The sequence below is a fragment of the Anabrus simplex genome, chromosome 1 (genome assembly GCF_040414725.1).
Source record: "Anabrus simplex isolate iqAnaSimp1 chromosome 1, ASM4041472v1, whole genome shotgun sequence".
NCBI lineage: Eukaryota > Metazoa > Arthropoda > Insecta > Orthoptera > Tettigoniidae > Anabrus > Anabrus simplex.
In genome coordinates, this window is record NC_090265.1 from 1,006,355,164 (window position 1) to 1,006,375,028 (window position 19,865).

The window sequence follows — 19,865 nt, forward strand, 5'->3', positions numbered from 1 at the left end:
GAGCGACTTGGATGAGGGAATGGCGGAACGTCGTGTTCTCCGATGAGTCACGCTTCTGTTCTGTCAGGGATAGTCACCGCAGACGAGTGTGGCGTCGGCGTGGAGAAAGGTCAAATCCGGTAGTAACTGTGGAGCGCCCTACCGCTAGACAACGCGGCATCATGGTTTGGGGCGGTATTGCGTATGATTCCACATCACCTTTAGTGCGTATTCAATGCACGTTAAATGCCCACCGCTACGTGCAGCATGTGCTGCGGCCGGTGGCACTCCCGTACCTTCAGGGGCTGCCCAATGCTCTGTTTCAGCAGGATAATGCCCGCCCACACACTGCTCGCATCTCCCAACAGGCTCTACGAGGTGTACAGATGCTTCCGTGGCCAGCGTACTCTCCGGATCTCTCACCAATCGAACACGTGTGGGATCTCATTGGACGCCGTTTGCAAACTCTGTCCCAGTCTCGTACGGACGACCAACTGTGGCAAATGGTTGACAGAGAATGGAGAACCATCCCTCAGGACACCATCCGCACTCTTATTGACTCTGTACCTCGAAGTGTTTCTGCGTGCATCGCCGCTCGCGGTGGTCCTACATCCTACTGAGTCGATGCCGTGCGCATTGTGTAACCTGCATATCGGTTTGAAATAAACATCAATTATTCGTCCGTGCCGTCTCTGTTTTTTCCCCAACTTTCATCCCTTTCGAACCACTCCTCCTTGGTGTTGCATTGTCACTGTCAGTCAGTGTATTTTTAACTCGACAAGCAACTACGGTAATAAATATTCTGTAATAAGGAAGAAAGGATCCACAACCTCACTATCAGATGCAAGAAAAGAAAAAAAGTTGGCTTGCCTTTGCTAAGGAACATACTCTATACGAAGATGTTTCTACGCTACTCTCTACGAATTTCATCGCTGAGAAATACGGACATCGAGACTTGGCTGGTATCCCTAAGGAGCCACTTTTTAATTTTGCAAGTTCCTTCACTTCCTGGTAAAACTGTGTTTACAGGTTGTATCATTTTCACAGTATTTCTTCGGTGACATGTTAAAGTCCTCCGCAATTGTTTTGAAAGCATTGTATTTCTTACTTATGTTTCTGAATTCACTGCTGTGAACGTCCCAAGTTTCTGGGTAGCTCTCGATTTTTTTTGTAACGATTCACTAGTGTCCTTCCCTTGCCATTCGCGTTTTCCTTCCATTTCTGAATAATTGTGAGCATATGTGAGTAGCGATGGCATGAATATTAAACTCTAAATTAAATTATAATATACACAGAAACAAATGTGTGAAATGTGATCACCCACTCACCAACTTGCGCCTTCCTCTTGCACAAAATAGGATTGGATTCTATCGATGTAAGCTCACGAAATGGCCTTCACACTTTTTGCACGAGACTGGCTGCAAGCTTTTTGTCCAAGAAATTGCTAACCGCTCCAAGTCAGCTTGCTGGGGAATTTAGACTTGCAAGTGGTGCAGCAAGTTGCTCTGTGCAAGTGAATTGCTGGAAGAACTTGCCAGTGTAAACGTGGCCTTCGATTGTCTGAGGCTTTACGTGTGTCAATATCGATTTATACGGAATAAATAACACTGATTCAGTGGTAGCAACTTGAGGATTGTCGATATTGAAGTCGATACACAAAGAGTAAACTATAATATGTCATACAAGAAACCTTAGCAGTTGGCAGCAGTGGGAACGAATGTAAACAAATACATTATTGCCTATCTAATTTGACAAAAAATTAACACCTTCCACCCAAAAGGCAATTATTCCACTTCAAGCCAATTAACTTACAGTTTTTCATGTTAAACTTTAAATTGCATCAACATCACATATACACATTTTAAAACGTAAGCTTTAGGAGTACCAGCAAGACACCTGTTCACATCGCCAACGTTACCTATGAAAGGGTATGAGTATATCTGAGAACATCGGGCTTTCTACATGCAGGTGTAGCTATGTCTATGATACCCGAGTTTAGTGCTCCAGTCCGTAAGTCGCTGACCCTCTGCTTCCAAAATATGGGGTTCGAAACCGGTTGCATCTGAAGGTATTTGAATGCGATAGCTTAAAGCTGTTGACTTCTAGTATGTTAATTAAAGATAAGTGGGAGAAATCAGACAACTCTACGTCTAATAAAACATTTGCAAATCGAACGGGTATTAAATAGGACTGTTTATACATATAATAATATTATTCTTTTATTATTAACACTGTTAATTCATTCTTCTTCTTCTACCACTCTTCCCACACCTGTGTCGCACATGTGTATTTGGTCATGTTTTACGACAGGATGCCCTTCCTGACGTCAACTTTACATGGAAGGATGTAATCACTATTGCGTGTTCCTGTGGTGGTTGGTAGTGTACTACGTTGTCTGAATATGAAGAGGAAAGTGTTGGAACAAACACAAATACACAGTCCCTGAGCCAGAAGAATCAATCACACACGATTTAAATCCCAGACCCAGCCGGGAATTGAACTGGGACCCTCAGAACCGAAGAACTCGACGCTGACCATTTAGCCAATGAATCGGGAAATATATTATTGTTGGACATGAAAAGACGCGTGAACTTCGCAGCTACAAAATAGCTCAAGAAAGCGGGTTTACATTGTGAAGGCACTTACCTAAATGAGCTTGTATGGTTATTTTAAGCCCCATTTCATGGTAGATGTGTTTGATTACAACTGGAACGACAGAATATTAAGTGAAATATTGAAAAGTTTGCGTTGAAATAATCCTGTTGTGAGCAGCCATCTTGTCAAAGATCAAAATCATGTAGAAGGTACACTGCGGTAGATAGACGATCGTTTTCTAGTGTAAGCGCTCCCAGCGCCCACCCACAACTTCATCTCCTTGACTTAACAAACGGCCAACTAGACTCCCATATTGGCATGATGGCAGAAGCGGACATTCCGCGTGATACGGTGGAGCTCCCTGGTGTATCAAGGGAAAGTATCCACAATGGCCGAAATGGTAGGAGTATGGACCTAAATCTGACTGATGATATCAGTCGGCAGATATTGGAGAATCAATACAAAGAAGAGGTGCATCTTGAGACTGCAAGATCACTGTTGAAGAAGATAATGGCTATTCCTCTCAAAAACCTAAAAACGGAAATAAAGAATGGCCTCATGAAGCTGGAAGAAGCTTTAGAGGCTGGAGCAACATGCAGGATGTCGTGGAAGAAGTCTGCAGAAGAACTAGAGCAGAGACCAACTACCACGGAGAATAAGGAATTGTCCAACACATCACCAGTGACATATGACTCGGAGGAAGATCAAGGAAAATGGGAAACGTTTCTGTCTAAGAAGAAGAGAAAGAAGAAGAGTGAGGATAGGAAGCAAGAAGATATCCCAACGAAACAGGCCAGTAATAATCCTGAAAGTACAGTGCTTAGCGAAAGTGGGAAACGACCTCATTCTAAATCTAGGAGTCGTTCAGAAGCCGTAATCATCAAACCAATGAACGGTAAGACTTTCGCTGATGTTTTGAAGGATATCAGGGACAGGGTGAAGCCGGAATACAGTGGAGCAGGCATTCGATCTATCCGTAAAACAAGAGCGGGAGCTGTTCTTCTTGAATTTAACAAAACAACTAAGATGGAAAATAGGGAGGTATTCAGTAATTCTCTGAGAGATGCCCTCGGACGAGATGGCGATGTAAAGGCTTTAATCCCCCGAACTACACTGGAGATTCGAGACATGGATGGTGTCACTACCGCCGCAGACGTGGAGGAAGCTGTAAGACGAGATTCCGGCAACCCCCATGGAGAACTGAAAATATCGGTCTCGAAACCAAACAGCTGGGGACAGAAACTTGCCATCTTCGAAACCAAAGACGAGGACGCTCAGAAACTACTGGAAGCAGGAAGAATCAAGATAGGATGGCTATACTGCAGAGTACGAGCTAGAACTATGTTACCTCGCTGCTTCCGATGCCTATTATATGGACATCTGGCAAGGAACTGCACAGGCCCCGACAGAAGCAAGCTCTGTTTTAAGTGTGGAGAATCTGGCCACAAGGCAGTAGACTGTAAAAAGAACAATCCACGATGTATGCTTTGTACAGACAAGGGTGTCAATGAAGCTAAACGAAATCACATTCCTGGATCGGGAGCATGTGCAATATTTCGTGAAGCTCTGGATAAGACAAAAAAATCATAGTAAATGATGCGAATACTTCAAGCAAATATGCACAGGAGTCAAACAGCTAACGATCTTATGACACAGCTGATTTACGAGATGGAAGTAGACATCGTTATTATTAGCGAACCATATCGAGAGAGACACCATCCAGGGTGGTTTGTGGATAACCTCGGAACAGCTGCAATTTGGATACCAGATCCAGGAAAAGTCCCAGTAACACAGCATGGATGCGATGACGGTTTTGTTTGGGTACAGACTGGGGTAATCACTATTGTAAGCTGTTATTTTACACCAAATGAATCTGTTTCCAACTTTCAGATGAAACTTGATGGTCTTGAGGACGTAATACGCAGAATGTAAAACAAACTAATGGTCGCTGGTGACGTAAATGCTCAAGCGTTGGAATGGGGCATGCCACAAACAGACTCCAGAGGACGTCGTATAATGGAGATGGTAGCCAGAACAGGTTTGGTGGTCAACAACATTGGAAATGTGCCAACATTTCGACGGCCAGGATGTCAGGGAACAATACCGGATGTAACCTTCTCATCAGAGGATATTACGCCTAAGATTTGCGAATGGAAAGTGATCGAGAACTACACGGGGAGCGATCATCAATATATCATCTTTCGACTGCTCCAAGAATCTCCTCAAGAAAGAAACATCTTGCGCAGGCCAGCACGGTGGAACATAGCCGGTATTGACAAGGAAAAGTTCATTGATGTAATTCGGAATGGAATGGACAACATAACTGAAAAATGTTTTGCTCGTAGAGGGAAAGAAGTAGCTGGTGTATGTGTTGAACTCACTATGCAGCTAATCCATCAAGCATGCAACGCCTCAATGTCCCGAAGGAGACCGCGAAACAGCAAGCGTCCAGCGTACTGGTGGACCGAAGAGATTGCTGAACTGAGAAAGAATTGTCTGCGACTTCGACGCAGGGCTCAGAGGATGAGAGGCAGTCAAGAGAATACCTCAGTCACAGTGGAGTACAAGTCAGCGAAGAAGGAACTCCGTAATGCAATCAGGAAAAGTAAAGCCGATAAATCGTGGGCACTGGCTAAAGAAGTAGAAGATGATCCATGGAGACAAGGTTATAAGATTGTCATGAAGAAACTCGGGACATTTTCAACCCCGAGTGCGGATCAGCAAACAATTAAACAAATTGTGGATACACTGTTCCCAGACCATCCAGAGAGGATTGACTGTGACGACGAAAAAGAACTGGATGATATACCCCTCTTTACTGTAGAAGAGCTGAATAGAGCTATTAGCTCTCTTAGAAACAAGAAAACTCCAGGACCAGATGGTATACCAGCAGAAGTGCTAAAGATAATAGCAGAACTATGCCCAGAACTGTTGCTGAATATGTACAATCATTGCCTGCAAACGGGTGTTTTTAGTCCCCGATTGAAAATGGCTCGTTTGGTTCTGATCAGCAAAGGAAAACTTGGTGGTTATAGACCTTTATGTATGCTGGACACAGCTGGAAAAGGCCTGGAGAAACTTCTGCATCCCAGAATCCTCTCAGCAGTTCAACTAGCAGGGGATCTATCTGTTTGCCAACATGGATTTCGGAGAGGACACTCGACGCTAGATGCAGTGTGGGAGGTGGTGAATACAGCAGAAAGGGCACAAACGGGCAACCATCATTCCCGTAAATTGACACTTCTTGTGACCCTGGATGTGAAGAATGCCTTCAATTCAGCAAGATGGAGCGACATGTTGGTAGCTCTTGAAGAAACTTTCAAGCTACCACAATATCTTATGCGCATAATGAGAGATTACTTCGAAGATCGCACTCTGTTGTATGATACGGATGATGGAGAAAAGACAAAGCGTCTGACGGCTGGTGCAGCGCAGGGATCGATCCTTGGTCCAGATCTTTGGAACATAATGTATGATGGCTTGTTACGTTTGGAGATGCCAGAGGACACGAAGCTTGTGGGCTACGCTGATGATGTGGCCGCCTTGATAGTAGCTCGTAATGTTGAAATGGCTCAAATTAAACTGAACCAGGTGATGCGGCGCTTAAAAGAATGGATGATGAGCCACAGTTTAACATTAGCCGAACACAAAACGGAGATAGTTCTTCTGACGAGGAAAAGGATCGAAACTCTTGTACCAATGACTGTTGGAGAGTTAGTGATAGAAACATCTGCGAGCACAAAATATCTAGGAGTGACACTTGACTCCAAGCTCACATTCTGGACTCATATTCAGAGAGTGACAGACAAGGCAGTAAAATACATGACTGCACTTAGCAGACTAATGGGAAATATTAAAGGTCCGAAATCCAGTAAACGACGTCTTCTCATGTCGACGGTTCAGTCAGTGCTTCTATATGGTTCTGAAATCTGGGCTGAATCCTTGAGATTTGCTTGGTATCGGAGAAGGATAGCTGCCGTACAACGGAGAGCGGCTTTACGTATTGCATGTGCATACCGCACTGTTTCCGAACCGGCAATCCTCACGGTGGCAGCAATAGCCCCAATAGACCTACTCGCATTGGAGCGGCATGAAATCTGGCGTACCAAAGGAGAGCTGGGAAAGAAATGTGCAAAGAAGAGCGCCTTCAGTCAACTGATGAGGCGATGGCAAATCAGATGGGAAAGTGACCCTCGAGGCAAATGGACCAAGCGACTGATACCACGCTTGGATATCTGGGTTGAAAGGGCCCATGGTGAACTAAATTACTACTTCACGCAGCTTCTAACAGGACATGGATATTTCCGGAAATTCCTGCATAAAGTGGGCAGAGCGAGTGACGCAGCAAGCATATACTGCGATGATATTGACAACGTATATCACACCTTTTTTTGTATGCGGCCATTGGACAATTCAGAGAAGATGTGTGGAAACTGAACTAGGATAATTGACAACAGATAATGTTATTTCGGTGATGCTGCGAAACCAGGAATCCTGGGATCGCGTGGCAGTACATGTGGAGGACATCCTTCGTCAGAAGAAGAAGGATTTGGAAGCATACGAACGTTCGTAAAGGAGAAATGAAGAAACAATACGTCTGAAAGACAAAGCACGATATCACCCTGGAGTAATGCGAGAGCGGTTCCGGGGTGATGACTCACATCGTGGGAAAAGGGTGTGTGGTTTTTAGTGGGTAAGAATCCCACACACTTGTGGAGTGCGGACACTTCACAAGTGTCTTTTTGAAGATTTTCCACAATCCCTCGTAAAAAAATTATTATTATTATTATTATTATTATTACAGTTTCCTAGACCTCTTTGAGATTTTTATTCACGTTTTGAAAACCATCCACTCCACTACGCAGTAAGTAAACTCGTGTCCTCATCCTGAGGTGTTACAGCTCTTTTCAGGCGCACACCAAATGAACATCAACTGCATGTACCATTTAAACCACATACCAGCCCTCCTGCCATTCTTAAATCTCCGGCAGTACCGGGAATCGAACCCTGGCCCCCGAAGGCGGTAGCTAATAGTACTAGCCGTTAGGCTACGGAGGCGAACACTACACAGTGAATTCCTGATTTCAAACTACCCAGTTAAATGTTCTTAAAACGGGAGATATTGAATGCAGTGTGTGAATATCTTGCGGTATTGGAAATCATTCCTTTCTAAATCGCCGTTGCCGGGACAAAACCTCCTATGTGATAATATTTCTGGAGATATACTGACCCGCGGCACATACTTTATGAAGAGCGAGAATGCCTTGACAATATTCACACAATATTGCACCTTAGATGACAGAAACTTACCGGCCAAAGTTCTAAGCTAAAATATTTCACATAGGAGGTTTTGTTCCGGCAGCGACGAAATTTCAGTTTCTCTCTGAACGCTCCACTTTTCGGAACTCCCTAGGAGTAGGTAGGTAGGTAGGTACCTGCATACATACAGTATCGTAATACGTACGGTTCAGTTTCTATCATCTGAACGTGTAGGGCCTATATGTAATATATAATTATTTTGTAGTATCCATTAAAGATTAAATATTTGGCATTTCGCACTTCGAATTTCTCGAGTAGACTGGGTTGCCATATCATCCATTTCACTTGCACTACTTGTTAATTATCGGCCGTAGCCGTATTGAAACACCGGATCCCGTGAGATCTCCAAGTTAAGCAACATTGGGCGTGGTCACGATTTGGATGTGTTGCCACGCATTTTTGGTAGGGGTTAAGGGAATGGAGGAGTGGAAAGGAGCTGGCCACCCTACCGTACGTAAACTCCGGCTCAGGCACACCTCTTCGGAGGTTCGGACCTGCCTTCGGTCCTTTACCTGTTAATTCAGAAATAATCTAAATCATAATGAAAAATACCCAGAAAAAAGTATGGGGAAGAGAACTGAAGTGCAAAATAGTAATCGAACCACCAGAATTCAGAGATAATTTAGGGTTTAGAATACTATGTTAATGGCACAGACACATAAAATGTTAGTTAAAATTAAAGAAGACGAACACGTGAAAAAAGTTGAAGTAATATATCAACATCAGATGAAATATCCATATAAAGTTTACTGAGTAAACAAGTGTGAAAAGTACGCTAGAAAGGGTAGGAATTGGAGACTACTGGTTCAGAGAGATTCGTAATAATGAGGAACTACCAAATAAGAATGTAACTGCAAAAGTGATAGATAGACAATGATAAACAACTGGACATGTTAGCTCAGTGTATTGCGGCACAGCCAGTTATGCATACGAGCTCTGATGTCGGGAGACAAGTGGGTTCGATTCACCCGTCGAGGATCCTCGAAACGGTTCGCCGTAGTTTCTCATTTAAACTCCATTCAAATGTCACGATTGTACTTTTCTAAAAGCCCGTACAATTACACCTACAACCCGCAGGTCATATGGCTCATACTCTTATTGGTGCGCCTGGAGCATTCTGGAGGAAAATACAACATAACAAGTATTATTTATACCTATCAATGTCACGACACTAGCTTTAATGATCTCTGCTAAGTGTTTACGGTAAAGGTCAAAAGTTTAGGATTCTGTATTCTTTTCCTGAGCTCGCGTACCTAATATGATATATGTCGCCTGATTTCAGTGATTTACGCCAAGTATTGTAAAAGTTTTTAACTGTTGGAAAATCACATTAGAAAGTAAAAATGAAATGTCGTATGGCTTTTAGTGCCGGGATATCCCAGGACGGGTTCGGCTCGCCAGGTGCAGGTCTTTCTATTTGACGTCAGTAGGCGACCTGCGCGTCATGATGAGGATGAAATGATGATGAAGACAACACATACACCCAGACCCCGTGCCATTGGAATTAACCAATTAAGGTTAAAATTCCCCACCCGGCCGGGAATCGAACCCGGGACCCTCTGTACCGAAGGCCAGTACGCTGACCGTTCAGCCAACGAGTCGGACACATCAGAAAGTCAACATTTTTGAAAATATTATGTACTACATACTCTAATTGGTTACAAGTATCACTATGAAGATTCTTTTATAGACTTAACAATAGTCATCATCATCATCATCATCTGTTTACCCTCCAGGTTCGGTTTTTCCCTCGGACTTAGCGAGGGATCCCACCTCTACCGCCTCAAGGGCAGTGTCCTGGAGCTTCAGACTCTTGGTCGGGGGATACAACTGGGGAGTATGACCAGTACCTCGCCCAGGCGGCCCCACCTGCTATGCTGAACAGGGGCCTTGTGGAGGGATGGGAAGATTGGAAGGGATAGGCAAGGAAGAGGGAAGGAAGCGGCCGTGGCCTTAAATTAGGTACCATCCCGGCATTCGCCTGGAGGAGAAGTGGGAAACCACGGAAAACCACTTCCAGGATGGCTGAGGTGGGAATCGAACCCACCTCTACTCAGTTGACCTCCCGAGGCTGAGTGGACCCCGTTCCAGTCCTCGTACCACTTTTCAAATTTCGTGGCAGAGCCGGGAATCGAACCCGGGCCTCCGGGGGTGGCAGCTAATCACGCTAACCACTACACCACAGAGGCGGACCTTAACAATAGTACGGGAATAATTTTAGTATAAATATAAAAATTTTGAAAATACGCAAAACCGATTTTTATGCGTTTATTTCTTTTCAAACCAGCGCTAAAATGGTCATTTTTCCTTGTTCTTGTCACAGGTCTCTGTGTGAGCTATCGCCATCAGAAATATATCATACTCTAGGAGCGGGTAAATATGTCATGCAACACTCCTTCAGTACGGTACAGTAAGGTTCATTTTCCTTTTCAGATTAGCATAGGAAAATGAACTCAATGAAATTTGTTCTGATGGACTGTATATCCATACGTGGCTGGGAGGCGTGACCAGTCTTAAGGGGAATAATGGATAGGAAGAGCATTGTCACATTGGCAGTTTTGGCAAAGGAACGATGATATAAGTTTAATAACATATCTTTTGGTCGAATTTCACCCTCGTTGCATGCCATGAAAAGTTAGTAGAACAGACTCGATGAACAACTTTTTTGACAGTAAGACACCTACCCTAAAATCGACAGAATGTTGTTGTTGTTGAATGTTTCACTTTCGTGCCGCACTGACTTTTGAAAACTATCGCGTGTGTGCGTTCTGTCGTCATTTCTTCACATTCTCGGAGATAAAATGTTTAAAATGGTGGAATACATTTTTATAAAGTCAAGAAGCGCATTTATTTTAGATATTTAGACCAGTACAGGCATATCAGGAAGGATAACGAAAACTTAAAGCACATTCTCATACGCCAGGAAAAGCCATATATTATTTGAATTCCAAGGGAAGAAACTGAAATGCAGACAGAAGATGACGACTGCGCAGTTTGAACTAAAGTTCAGTACGCAAGGATATTTACTTTACAGTGGTCAGTGACATTTCAAAATATAAATTCAGTAATGCTAAATATTGTTCAATTTTGGTTCTGTTTGATGAGTAATCGTTTGTAGCATTCTTTATATTGATCGAAGTACAAATCAACACTGAAAATGGTTTCCCGTGGTTTCCCATTTTCACACCAGGCAAATGCTGGGGCTGTACCTTAATCAAGGCCACGGACACTTCCTTCCCACTCCTAGCCATTTCCTGTCCCATCGTCGCCATAAGACCTACCGTGTCGGTGCGACGTAAATCAACTAGCAAAAAAAATCAAATGTTTCTGTACGACTTGATGAAGGTGCGTGGCGATACGGTCTTAACGGGTTTTGAATCCTCAGTTCCTCTCACGGCTGGTTTAATATTTTCTCCCAATTACCCACCATTTATAATCAGAGGAAGGACGGAGATATAGTTAACAAGTAAGTTCATCACTGAATTCTCACTAGGGCGGCCGAACTCTCATCCCGTCCAATGCATATGGGATATTTAAAATGAAACGTTAAAGAAAACATTAAGTGGACCCGTGCTGTAGAGCTATATTCATGCAGTGGGTCAATACTACAAGTAAATCGTTCCGACAAATTTAGATTCTTCCTCAAAATAAGCAATTTAAAAATATGATTTGCTTTACGTCATTCCGACTCAGGAAAGTATTATGGCGACGATGGGATAAAAAGTGTATGACCGGAAAGGAAGGGAATGTCGCCTTAATTAGGGTAGAACCACCGCACTTTCCTGGTATGCAAATGGGAAACCACCGACTACATGTAAAACTGGTGGTCATGTGGCTAAGATAACCATACCAGCGTTAACTAAAATAAGCTTGATATTTCCCTAACATGGTGGTCAATGGTGAATATATTTCTATTTTTTTAAATTTCATTTTATGTTGTGATAGTACATATATCACACCCCCGAATTATATGTAGAAGTTTGAGATATTATTGTCAGTATTCGATTTATTATTATTATTATTATTATTATTATTATTATTATTATTATTATTATTATTATTATTATTATTATTATTATTATTATTATTATTATTATTATTATTATTATTATTATTATTATTATTATTATTATTATTATTATTATTATCAGTATTCCATTTGTATATTTTGCTATTTATATTTATAAGCTGGAAGATATCCACATATGTAGGTATGAGTAATTTGTTTTGCATGAGTGGGAAAACATTGCTTTAATAACTCTGGTAATTTGAATGAGTCATATGGCTACCCCAGTGTCTGTTGTGATGTACTTGTGTCGGAAAATTCATGAGTCATGTATATATCCCAGCCTGATGAGATGAGCTTGTTGTTGTATTAGGAAAGTTTGGTGATTCATGGAATATACCCCAGAGTTTGTTACTGTCTTGGGAGGAAGAAGTAGTTCAGGGCTTGGTCTTGACAAGAGGTTCACTCATGATTGGCTGGCAAGCACCAATCCAGACGTATCATCTGAGAGGAGGGGGATGTTGATGTCTATAAAGGTTGATGATACGGCGGCAACCAGGACATTGTAAGAAACATTGTAAGGGTGATTGTAGAGGTGATTGTAAAGGAACGAGAAGGAAGACAACTACAACTACAACTGACGCACTGTACGGGAAGGAAGTGGTGCTGATACACGGTACTGGAGTGACACGGCTGCAATGGACTGGACTTCAAACGTTCGTGGAGCGTAGTCTTGTTATGTTTGTGGAAAGTGGCTGATTGTGGAGAGTGCTTGCGCATTAAGTATTGTAGCACTTGTGGCGGCCTAGCATTATATGTTGGTGAAAGCTATCTCAGACTTTCCATAAATTTATGTTGAGGATCGACAGACGTGTGTATATATCTTTACAACAAGTGTTAAAATATGTGAACACAGTAGTACAAGGTACAGTATCTGTGTGATGTGATAACTGCCGATTATGAGAATCGGTAAGTCGAATTGATAGAGACAGTGAAAGGTATTTATCTTCATACATGTACATTGTTCATCGGACTATTTATAAATGGTAACTTAGTTCTCGCTTTCGTTTTCCCACGATTTTCATTATTGTTGTTGTAAATATGGAGTCTTCCAGCAATATTTTATGTGTGTATTATATGTATAATGTTGTATGTTGATGAGGTGCTCATGCACGGAATTTGTTAAGAATATAGTTAGCTATTTTAGAATCAGTGTTATTGATGAACCTAGGTGCAGTTTCTACCCAATTAGTCGTTTTCAGGAGGTTAGGTAAGGCCTGCAGCAGATGTACCAGTACGCAGCATTATGTACACGCCCTGGGATATAAAGTTTATCATGCTCTTATCTAAATTCGAGGGATCCATTCTGGTGAACTCTGGCGCCCATACTACGGACATTTCGGTTAATTATGCTTATTAATTTTATTAAGTTTTTGAGTAATTTTATTTATATATATTATATTCATGATTTTATTTATTATTATCATCAAAAAAGTTACAATGTCTCTTGACGGTTTCCGAGCTAGTTGATGCTTGTTTTGTTTAAAGTGAATTCCTTAGTTTTCTAGATTAACTATTTCGTTTCATATTATTCCTACATCTAACTATGTTCTTGCTCTGTATGCTCTGGAGGAATCCTTCCTGATTGTTAGAACTCTATTTTAGTGCTCTACATTGCTCAATCAATGCACTTTTCCGATAGTCTGCTAAACAATAGAGAAATAAATGGGAACAGCTCCGATAAGTTTAGGCTATATACTTCCTCTACCTAAGCATTGTTTTAAATATGATTTATTTTACTTGACTTCGACACAGGAAAGTATTACGGTATTACTGCGACGAAGGGCTAAAAAAAGGTATGACCGGGAAGGAAGGGAACGTCGCCTTCTTTACGGTAGAACCCTCGCATTTTCCTGGTATGCAAATGGAAAACTACAGAAAACCATCTTCAGGGCTTCCGTCAATGAGGTTCGAACCTATTATCTCTCAAATACAAGCTGACAGCTAGGTGACCCAAACCGCCTAACCATTCACTCAGTTTAAGAAAATTCTTATTAAATAAATTGGTACCGAGCAAGTTGGCCATGTGGTTAGTGGCGCGCAACTGTGAGCTTGCATTCGAAAGATAGTGGATTCGAACCCTACTGTGGGCAGCTCTGAAGATGGTTTTCTGTCGTTTCCCATTTTCACTCGAGACAGAAACGTGGGGCTGTACATTAATTAAGGCCAATGTCGCTTCCTTCCCACTCCTAGCCCTTTCTTATCCCATCGTAGCCGTCAAACATATCTGTGTCAGTGCGACGCAAGTCAACTACAACAACAATTATATTGAGTAAATACATATTAAGTATTGAATATATTCTCTTTACAGGTGAAAATATGGCCCTGCTGTTCGAGTCCTTACTACTGGACATTAGCGTTGGTCTGGCTAGTCTGTTAACTCTCCTATATGTGTATTTCACGTGGAATTTCGACTACTGGGAAAAGAGAGGAGTCCCCTTTGTAAAACCTGTTCCATTCTTTGGAACTATCAAGAATTTAGCCCTGGGAAAGGATTATGAAGGTGCTTTGTACAAAAGAATATACGATTCATTCGAAGGACAGAGATTTGTCGGTGTATTCCAGTTCCGAACACCTGCTCTTGTTCTGCGAGACCCTGACCTGATAAAAGATGCCATGGTCAAGAACTTCTCTTCTTTCCACGACCGCGGTATGCCCGTGGAAGAAGAAACTGAGCCATTGACCGCTCATCTGTTTAACTTACCAGGCCCACGATGGCGTGCACTTAGGGCAAAGCTCACTCCAACCTTCACGTCCGGTAAGATGAAGATGATGTACCACCTGATGGCAGAGTGCAGCAAACAACTACGGGACTATCTACAGGGACCAGCGAGTAAAGGAGAGGAGCTGGAAATGCGTGAGGTTATGGCGCAGTTCACCACGGATATCATTGGTTCGTGCGCATTTGGTTTGGAGATGAACTCTATGAAGGCCTCTGATTCTGAATTTCGCCGCATGGGACGTAAAGTGTTTGAAGCTTCCTTCATTACTTCAGTCCGACGCCTCATCATTATGACCCTTAATCCATTAGCTAAACTGTTGAACTTTCGTTTCGTGGACGAAGAAGTGAATAAATTTTTTCTCAATGCAGTGAAGGAAACGGTGCAATATCGAGAAAAGCACAACATAAAAAGGGATGACTTTATGCATTTGTTGATTCAACTGAAAAATAAAGAAAAATTGGTTGATGACGAAACAACCAACGGCCATATTCTCACGAACGACAAAGATGATATCAGTAAGTATTACATTTGAAATGTAATTGTACATAATTGTAATTAGTCAAGACAAATCCCTTTAATATAAGATCAGGTAATTATAAATATTCGCTGTTGTTGACAGATATGACAGACAACTTGTTGGCCGCTCAAGCCTTCGTGTTCTTTCTGGCTGGTTTCGAGACTTCCTCTACTTTGATGAGCTTCGCTCTGTACGAACTGGCTCTCAATCCAGACATTCAGGCGAGACTCAGGGAAGAGGTGGACTCAGTTCTACAGCAACACGGTGGAAAATTAACCTACGAAACACTTCAGGATATGCCGTACTTGGACAAAGTAGTCTCAGGTAAGATTCGAATATTCCTGGTTCTAAGTTGTGGGCATGAACTAAACCAAATATTAAAGAACTATCACCATAAAATAGGGTAAGTTTTAAATTTTTCTATCAAGAAAACACCTACTCGATCAAATATCATACCTGTGAAATGCAACTTACTGAGTTGTTTGTGCTACGAATTGGTTGTACTGAGTCCATCAACGGCAAAGCAGACAAGACTTCGCTGCAGCAACTGTTGGTGAATCGCTGAGATTAGTAGCAGCTTTTATTCTGAGGTCCATTGACGTCGAATAGGAATTCACTGTCAATAGTTTCAAATTTGATCTTATTAAATATGCAAGGAAATTTAAGTGAAGTTTTCGAATACTTATTCTAGATGAAGCAGGGACGGGATAGATTTTCTTCTGAATCTCTGTTCCTCCGTCTTAATTTAATTTCAATTTCAGTAATTTCTATAATCGCTCATTAATCATCTGAACGGAGATGAATCAAAGGCCTCGTCAAGGAGCATGTTCCTAAAACTAGGCGTAAATTAGGGCTTCATCAGCCGACCTGGTACTTGGTTGTAATTAGTGGATAAAATATATGCTTATACAGAATCAGAATATCGGACAGGTAATCAATATCTCATTATGAGGACATTCTACGAGCTTCTTCACATAGTTGATGGTGGAAACCGTTAGCAGTTAGACTGGACGTTAACAGACAAATCCACGCGGGCGATCCTTAGCCAGAACACCAGTTGTATATTGTCTTATAAAGCTATGCGATAATGAGGGAGTTGGAGCACTGAAAGAAGAAAGTGAAAATTCTTTGATTTACATCCCAGAAAGAAATTTTTAAAATCCTGATTAAATTCGTACTCCAGATGCAAGTTGTTGATGTTTACTAATAGTTAAAATGACTTCACTTTTCGCATGCTTCTCTTGAAACATCGGCATATTCTAAACCGAATGACAGAGAATGCTTTCTTTTCCTCTAACTCGTAGGAACAACTTCGTTATTTCTATGGCTAGGGTTAAAAGTCAAAATCCTTGATTTTTCAGAAGAGTATAAATGTTTAGCTGTTTACATTCTTTCCTCTCAAAAATACACTAATTACTCAATTTTCATGAAAATTGGTGTGTACATAGATCTTGCATAATTTATTATGCCTGTTACTAAACTATTTAGAAATTTGCATTTATATTCAGGTATTTTAGTCATTTTTATTTCTAAATCTTTCGCTCAAATATTAACGGATTAAAATCTTGATAAGTAACGATTCCCACCAGTGTTTATCAATATTTAACGTGCATTCATGACGCACTTCCAAGCAAATCTCAGGTTTTAAAACTGAAGTAGTTTTGAACAATATGGCAAGAAGACAATACAATAACAATACAAACGAGCATTCAATAAAAAAGAAAAACAGAGAATTCAGTAATGGTGTTATATTTACTTCTACTACTTTTAGAGACGTGTAAAATTCGTGACCTACACTAAGAATGACACCGCTTTCATGAAGATCTAACACGTCTTTCTTCTTTCCTGCATTTATGCCAGGTGCCCAAAAGAAAGCTCGCCGAAGAATTTTGAGTGGAGTTTCTGCTCCCATATGTTATATTTTCTTCCAGAAATGAATCTACGTCATAGCTGTGCTTATATAATATGATATAAGTGTCTTCTTTCCTAATTTACATTACTTTCGCATTTAATCAATTAACGGTAACTCCCCTGAAAATTTTAGAAAAATCATAGCCCAACTCTTCATATAGGCTTTTAATATCAATAATATCAGAAGTGTTCAATTCAACCACTTTATAAACATTGGTATTTTTCTTTACCATTCTCATAACTGGAACCCACTGCCTTAGTAAAGTTATTGGACCACTTCTAAGGATTCTCTTCTCCTCTCGTATAATTGTGGCATGCATTGAATCCTTTTCATTTTGCGTGTGTCCTGATGTGAGAAGTGTGAGATTTTGCTGAAGTGTGGCAGGTTTTTAATACAGTACATTAGCAATGAGGCAAAATACTTATATTTATTTTGTCCAGTACAGTTGTCTGATTCTCTGGATAGTAACTTACAAAATTAAGTTGTGCAAGAACCAAGTTCATTTACCCTCTCTTAGCCAAACCGTCATGCCTGAAGAAATAATAGCCTTGTTTTTGTACAGTATAATAGATGGTTAAGTTAAAACACGAGAGTGTCCTCTTATAGTACAGAGAGGAGCATTCTTCGCGTGGTGATGGAAGTACAGCCTAAAGGTCAAAACAACATACAGTTTTATTAGCTTACTTGAGCTATCTCTAAGTCTTTTTCTTCTCAGGTCTTGGCTTATATTTTTCACTGATGTGTGGATCATAACTTTTATGCCAATTCATTTCATCAGGTTCATTGCCGTTATCTTACGCTATACACACACATCCGTCATCTTTTCTAGGCACATGAAATGACAAATTTAGTGAATGAAAAAATGAAGAGTATGTATCCTACGTTCTTTGCAGAACTCATTATAATTATAATCTGCACATTACACTAATATTCATATTTTAAAATACCCTCTTCTTTATGCACTTTCGACAATAATACGACTCGACTCTATCAAAACTCTTTTTTGTGCCCTTTTATACTTTCTAGTGTATCATTGCCAAACATATTGATAATGTTTTGATGTTTTCCACGAATTACCCTCTAGAATCATGAACTACATATTTTGATTCATTGCAGTATTTAGTTTTATAATTGTGTTTATACAGTACTTGCTCTTAGAGAAATTTATTACCAGGATTCAATATTTCTCGTACTCAACATTGATGGTATTAATTATGTGATGTTTATTTCAAGTCTTAATTTTAACTTGTATTATTTCAGTTTTTAATATTAATTTACTTTATAATTTTTAAGTCATTTTAATTCTATGAATTTATTTAGTTCTAAAAATTTTAATTATAGACATGATATGGGCTTTTGTAATTGTAGAAGATTTCCTCGTGGACAGTCGAGATTTTCTTCGGAAGTCATGGAGCAAAGTTCTCTGCGAAACGTCAAGTTTTCACCTTCTTTGCTTGACACGGTATGAGCTCGAACGCTCACATCATGTCTACAAGTACGGGCAGTGAAAACATCAATGTTAACAATTTTAATTACTTTAGTATTTTATTTTAGATTGTAATCCAAATTTAGTTACGTGTAAGAGAGTGCCTAGGGCCCTAACTTCGCCACTGAACAAGGCAATAATAAATAAATAAATAAATAAATAAATAAATAAATAAATAAATAAATAAATAAATAAATAAATAAATAAATAAATAAATAAATAAATACAGTACATTTCCATCTGGACACTTGTCTGAATATTTTACGATTCATTTAATTACCTCCAATGACTCGTTTCCTTCTTTCTTCTGATTACTTGATTTTAATGCTAGATTAAGAAAACACATGCCTCTGCTTTCCGTTCTTAGATTGCTACACACTTTAGGTCATTCATCGCGTTAAAAGAACTAGGAAAAAGAAGTGGAAATAAAGACACTACTGTAGAATATACAAGGCCCAAAAATGCTATCAACATGATACCGGAAGACATCTTCGACGAATACGACATAGTAGTAACACTCACAGAAACACCCCTAACAAGCCAATAGAGCAGAGATAACTTCTACGCAGCGCACTCGTACGCAAGCTAGGGGTAAAGAGGCAGACCAAAAGAAGGAATAGCAATGCTGATAAAACCAAGGTTAGCACCGTTCTAGATATTGCAAAACACAAAAAACATACTCCTAGTAAAGACCAACCCATGCACAGTACTTAATGCCTACTTCCAACCAGAATACAAGGCAGAAGAAATCCAAGAGGAGATCAGTCAGGCCTTAAGCAAGACGAACAAGACGGACAACGTTATAATAATGGGAGACCTGAACTGCAGAACAGACGCTCCCACACAGAAAGCAAAAACTGTATACAGCTACATTGAAAAAAAAGAATTAACTCTAGTAATCATAGGGGAAGAGCACACATATCTCGGACCGAACGGGACTAGTACAATCGATCTAGTGTTCACAAACAGCGACACGACCCACCAGGAGATAAGAAGAGACATCCCAGTGAGTAAACATATAACAATATGCACCCGCATATATGTAAAAGACCCCACAACAATGAAACACTTCTAGAAAACAAACAAACACACCGTCAAGGGAAATCGACAAGGACAAACTAAACATAGATGCGGCAAGAACAGCATCGAAGGAAATACAAGAAGGGAAAATAAGCGAAGCACTTGACACGATCGAAGGACATATAAAATAGACAATAGTCAAGAAGGAATGCAAACAGAGAAAATACAAGCTATGGTCCAAACAGGAG

The 19,865-nt window shown here is 40.6% G+C and overlaps 1 protein-coding gene across 1 annotated transcript in view; it reads left to right on the forward strand.

Annotated features, from left to right (window-relative positions):
• LOC136875557 (probable cytochrome P450 6a13) overlaps positions 1–19,865 on the forward strand; it is a 57,071-nt gene that overhangs the window by 21,748 nt on the left and 15,458 nt on the right. The window contains exons 2-3 of the mRNA XM_067149111.2: positions 14,271–15,197; positions 15,302–15,523. Of these exons, the coding sequence (XP_067005212.2) occupies positions 14,271–15,197; positions 15,302–15,523 (1,149 nt within the window). The remainder of the gene's footprint in view (positions 1–14,270; positions 15,198–15,301; positions 15,524–19,865) is intronic.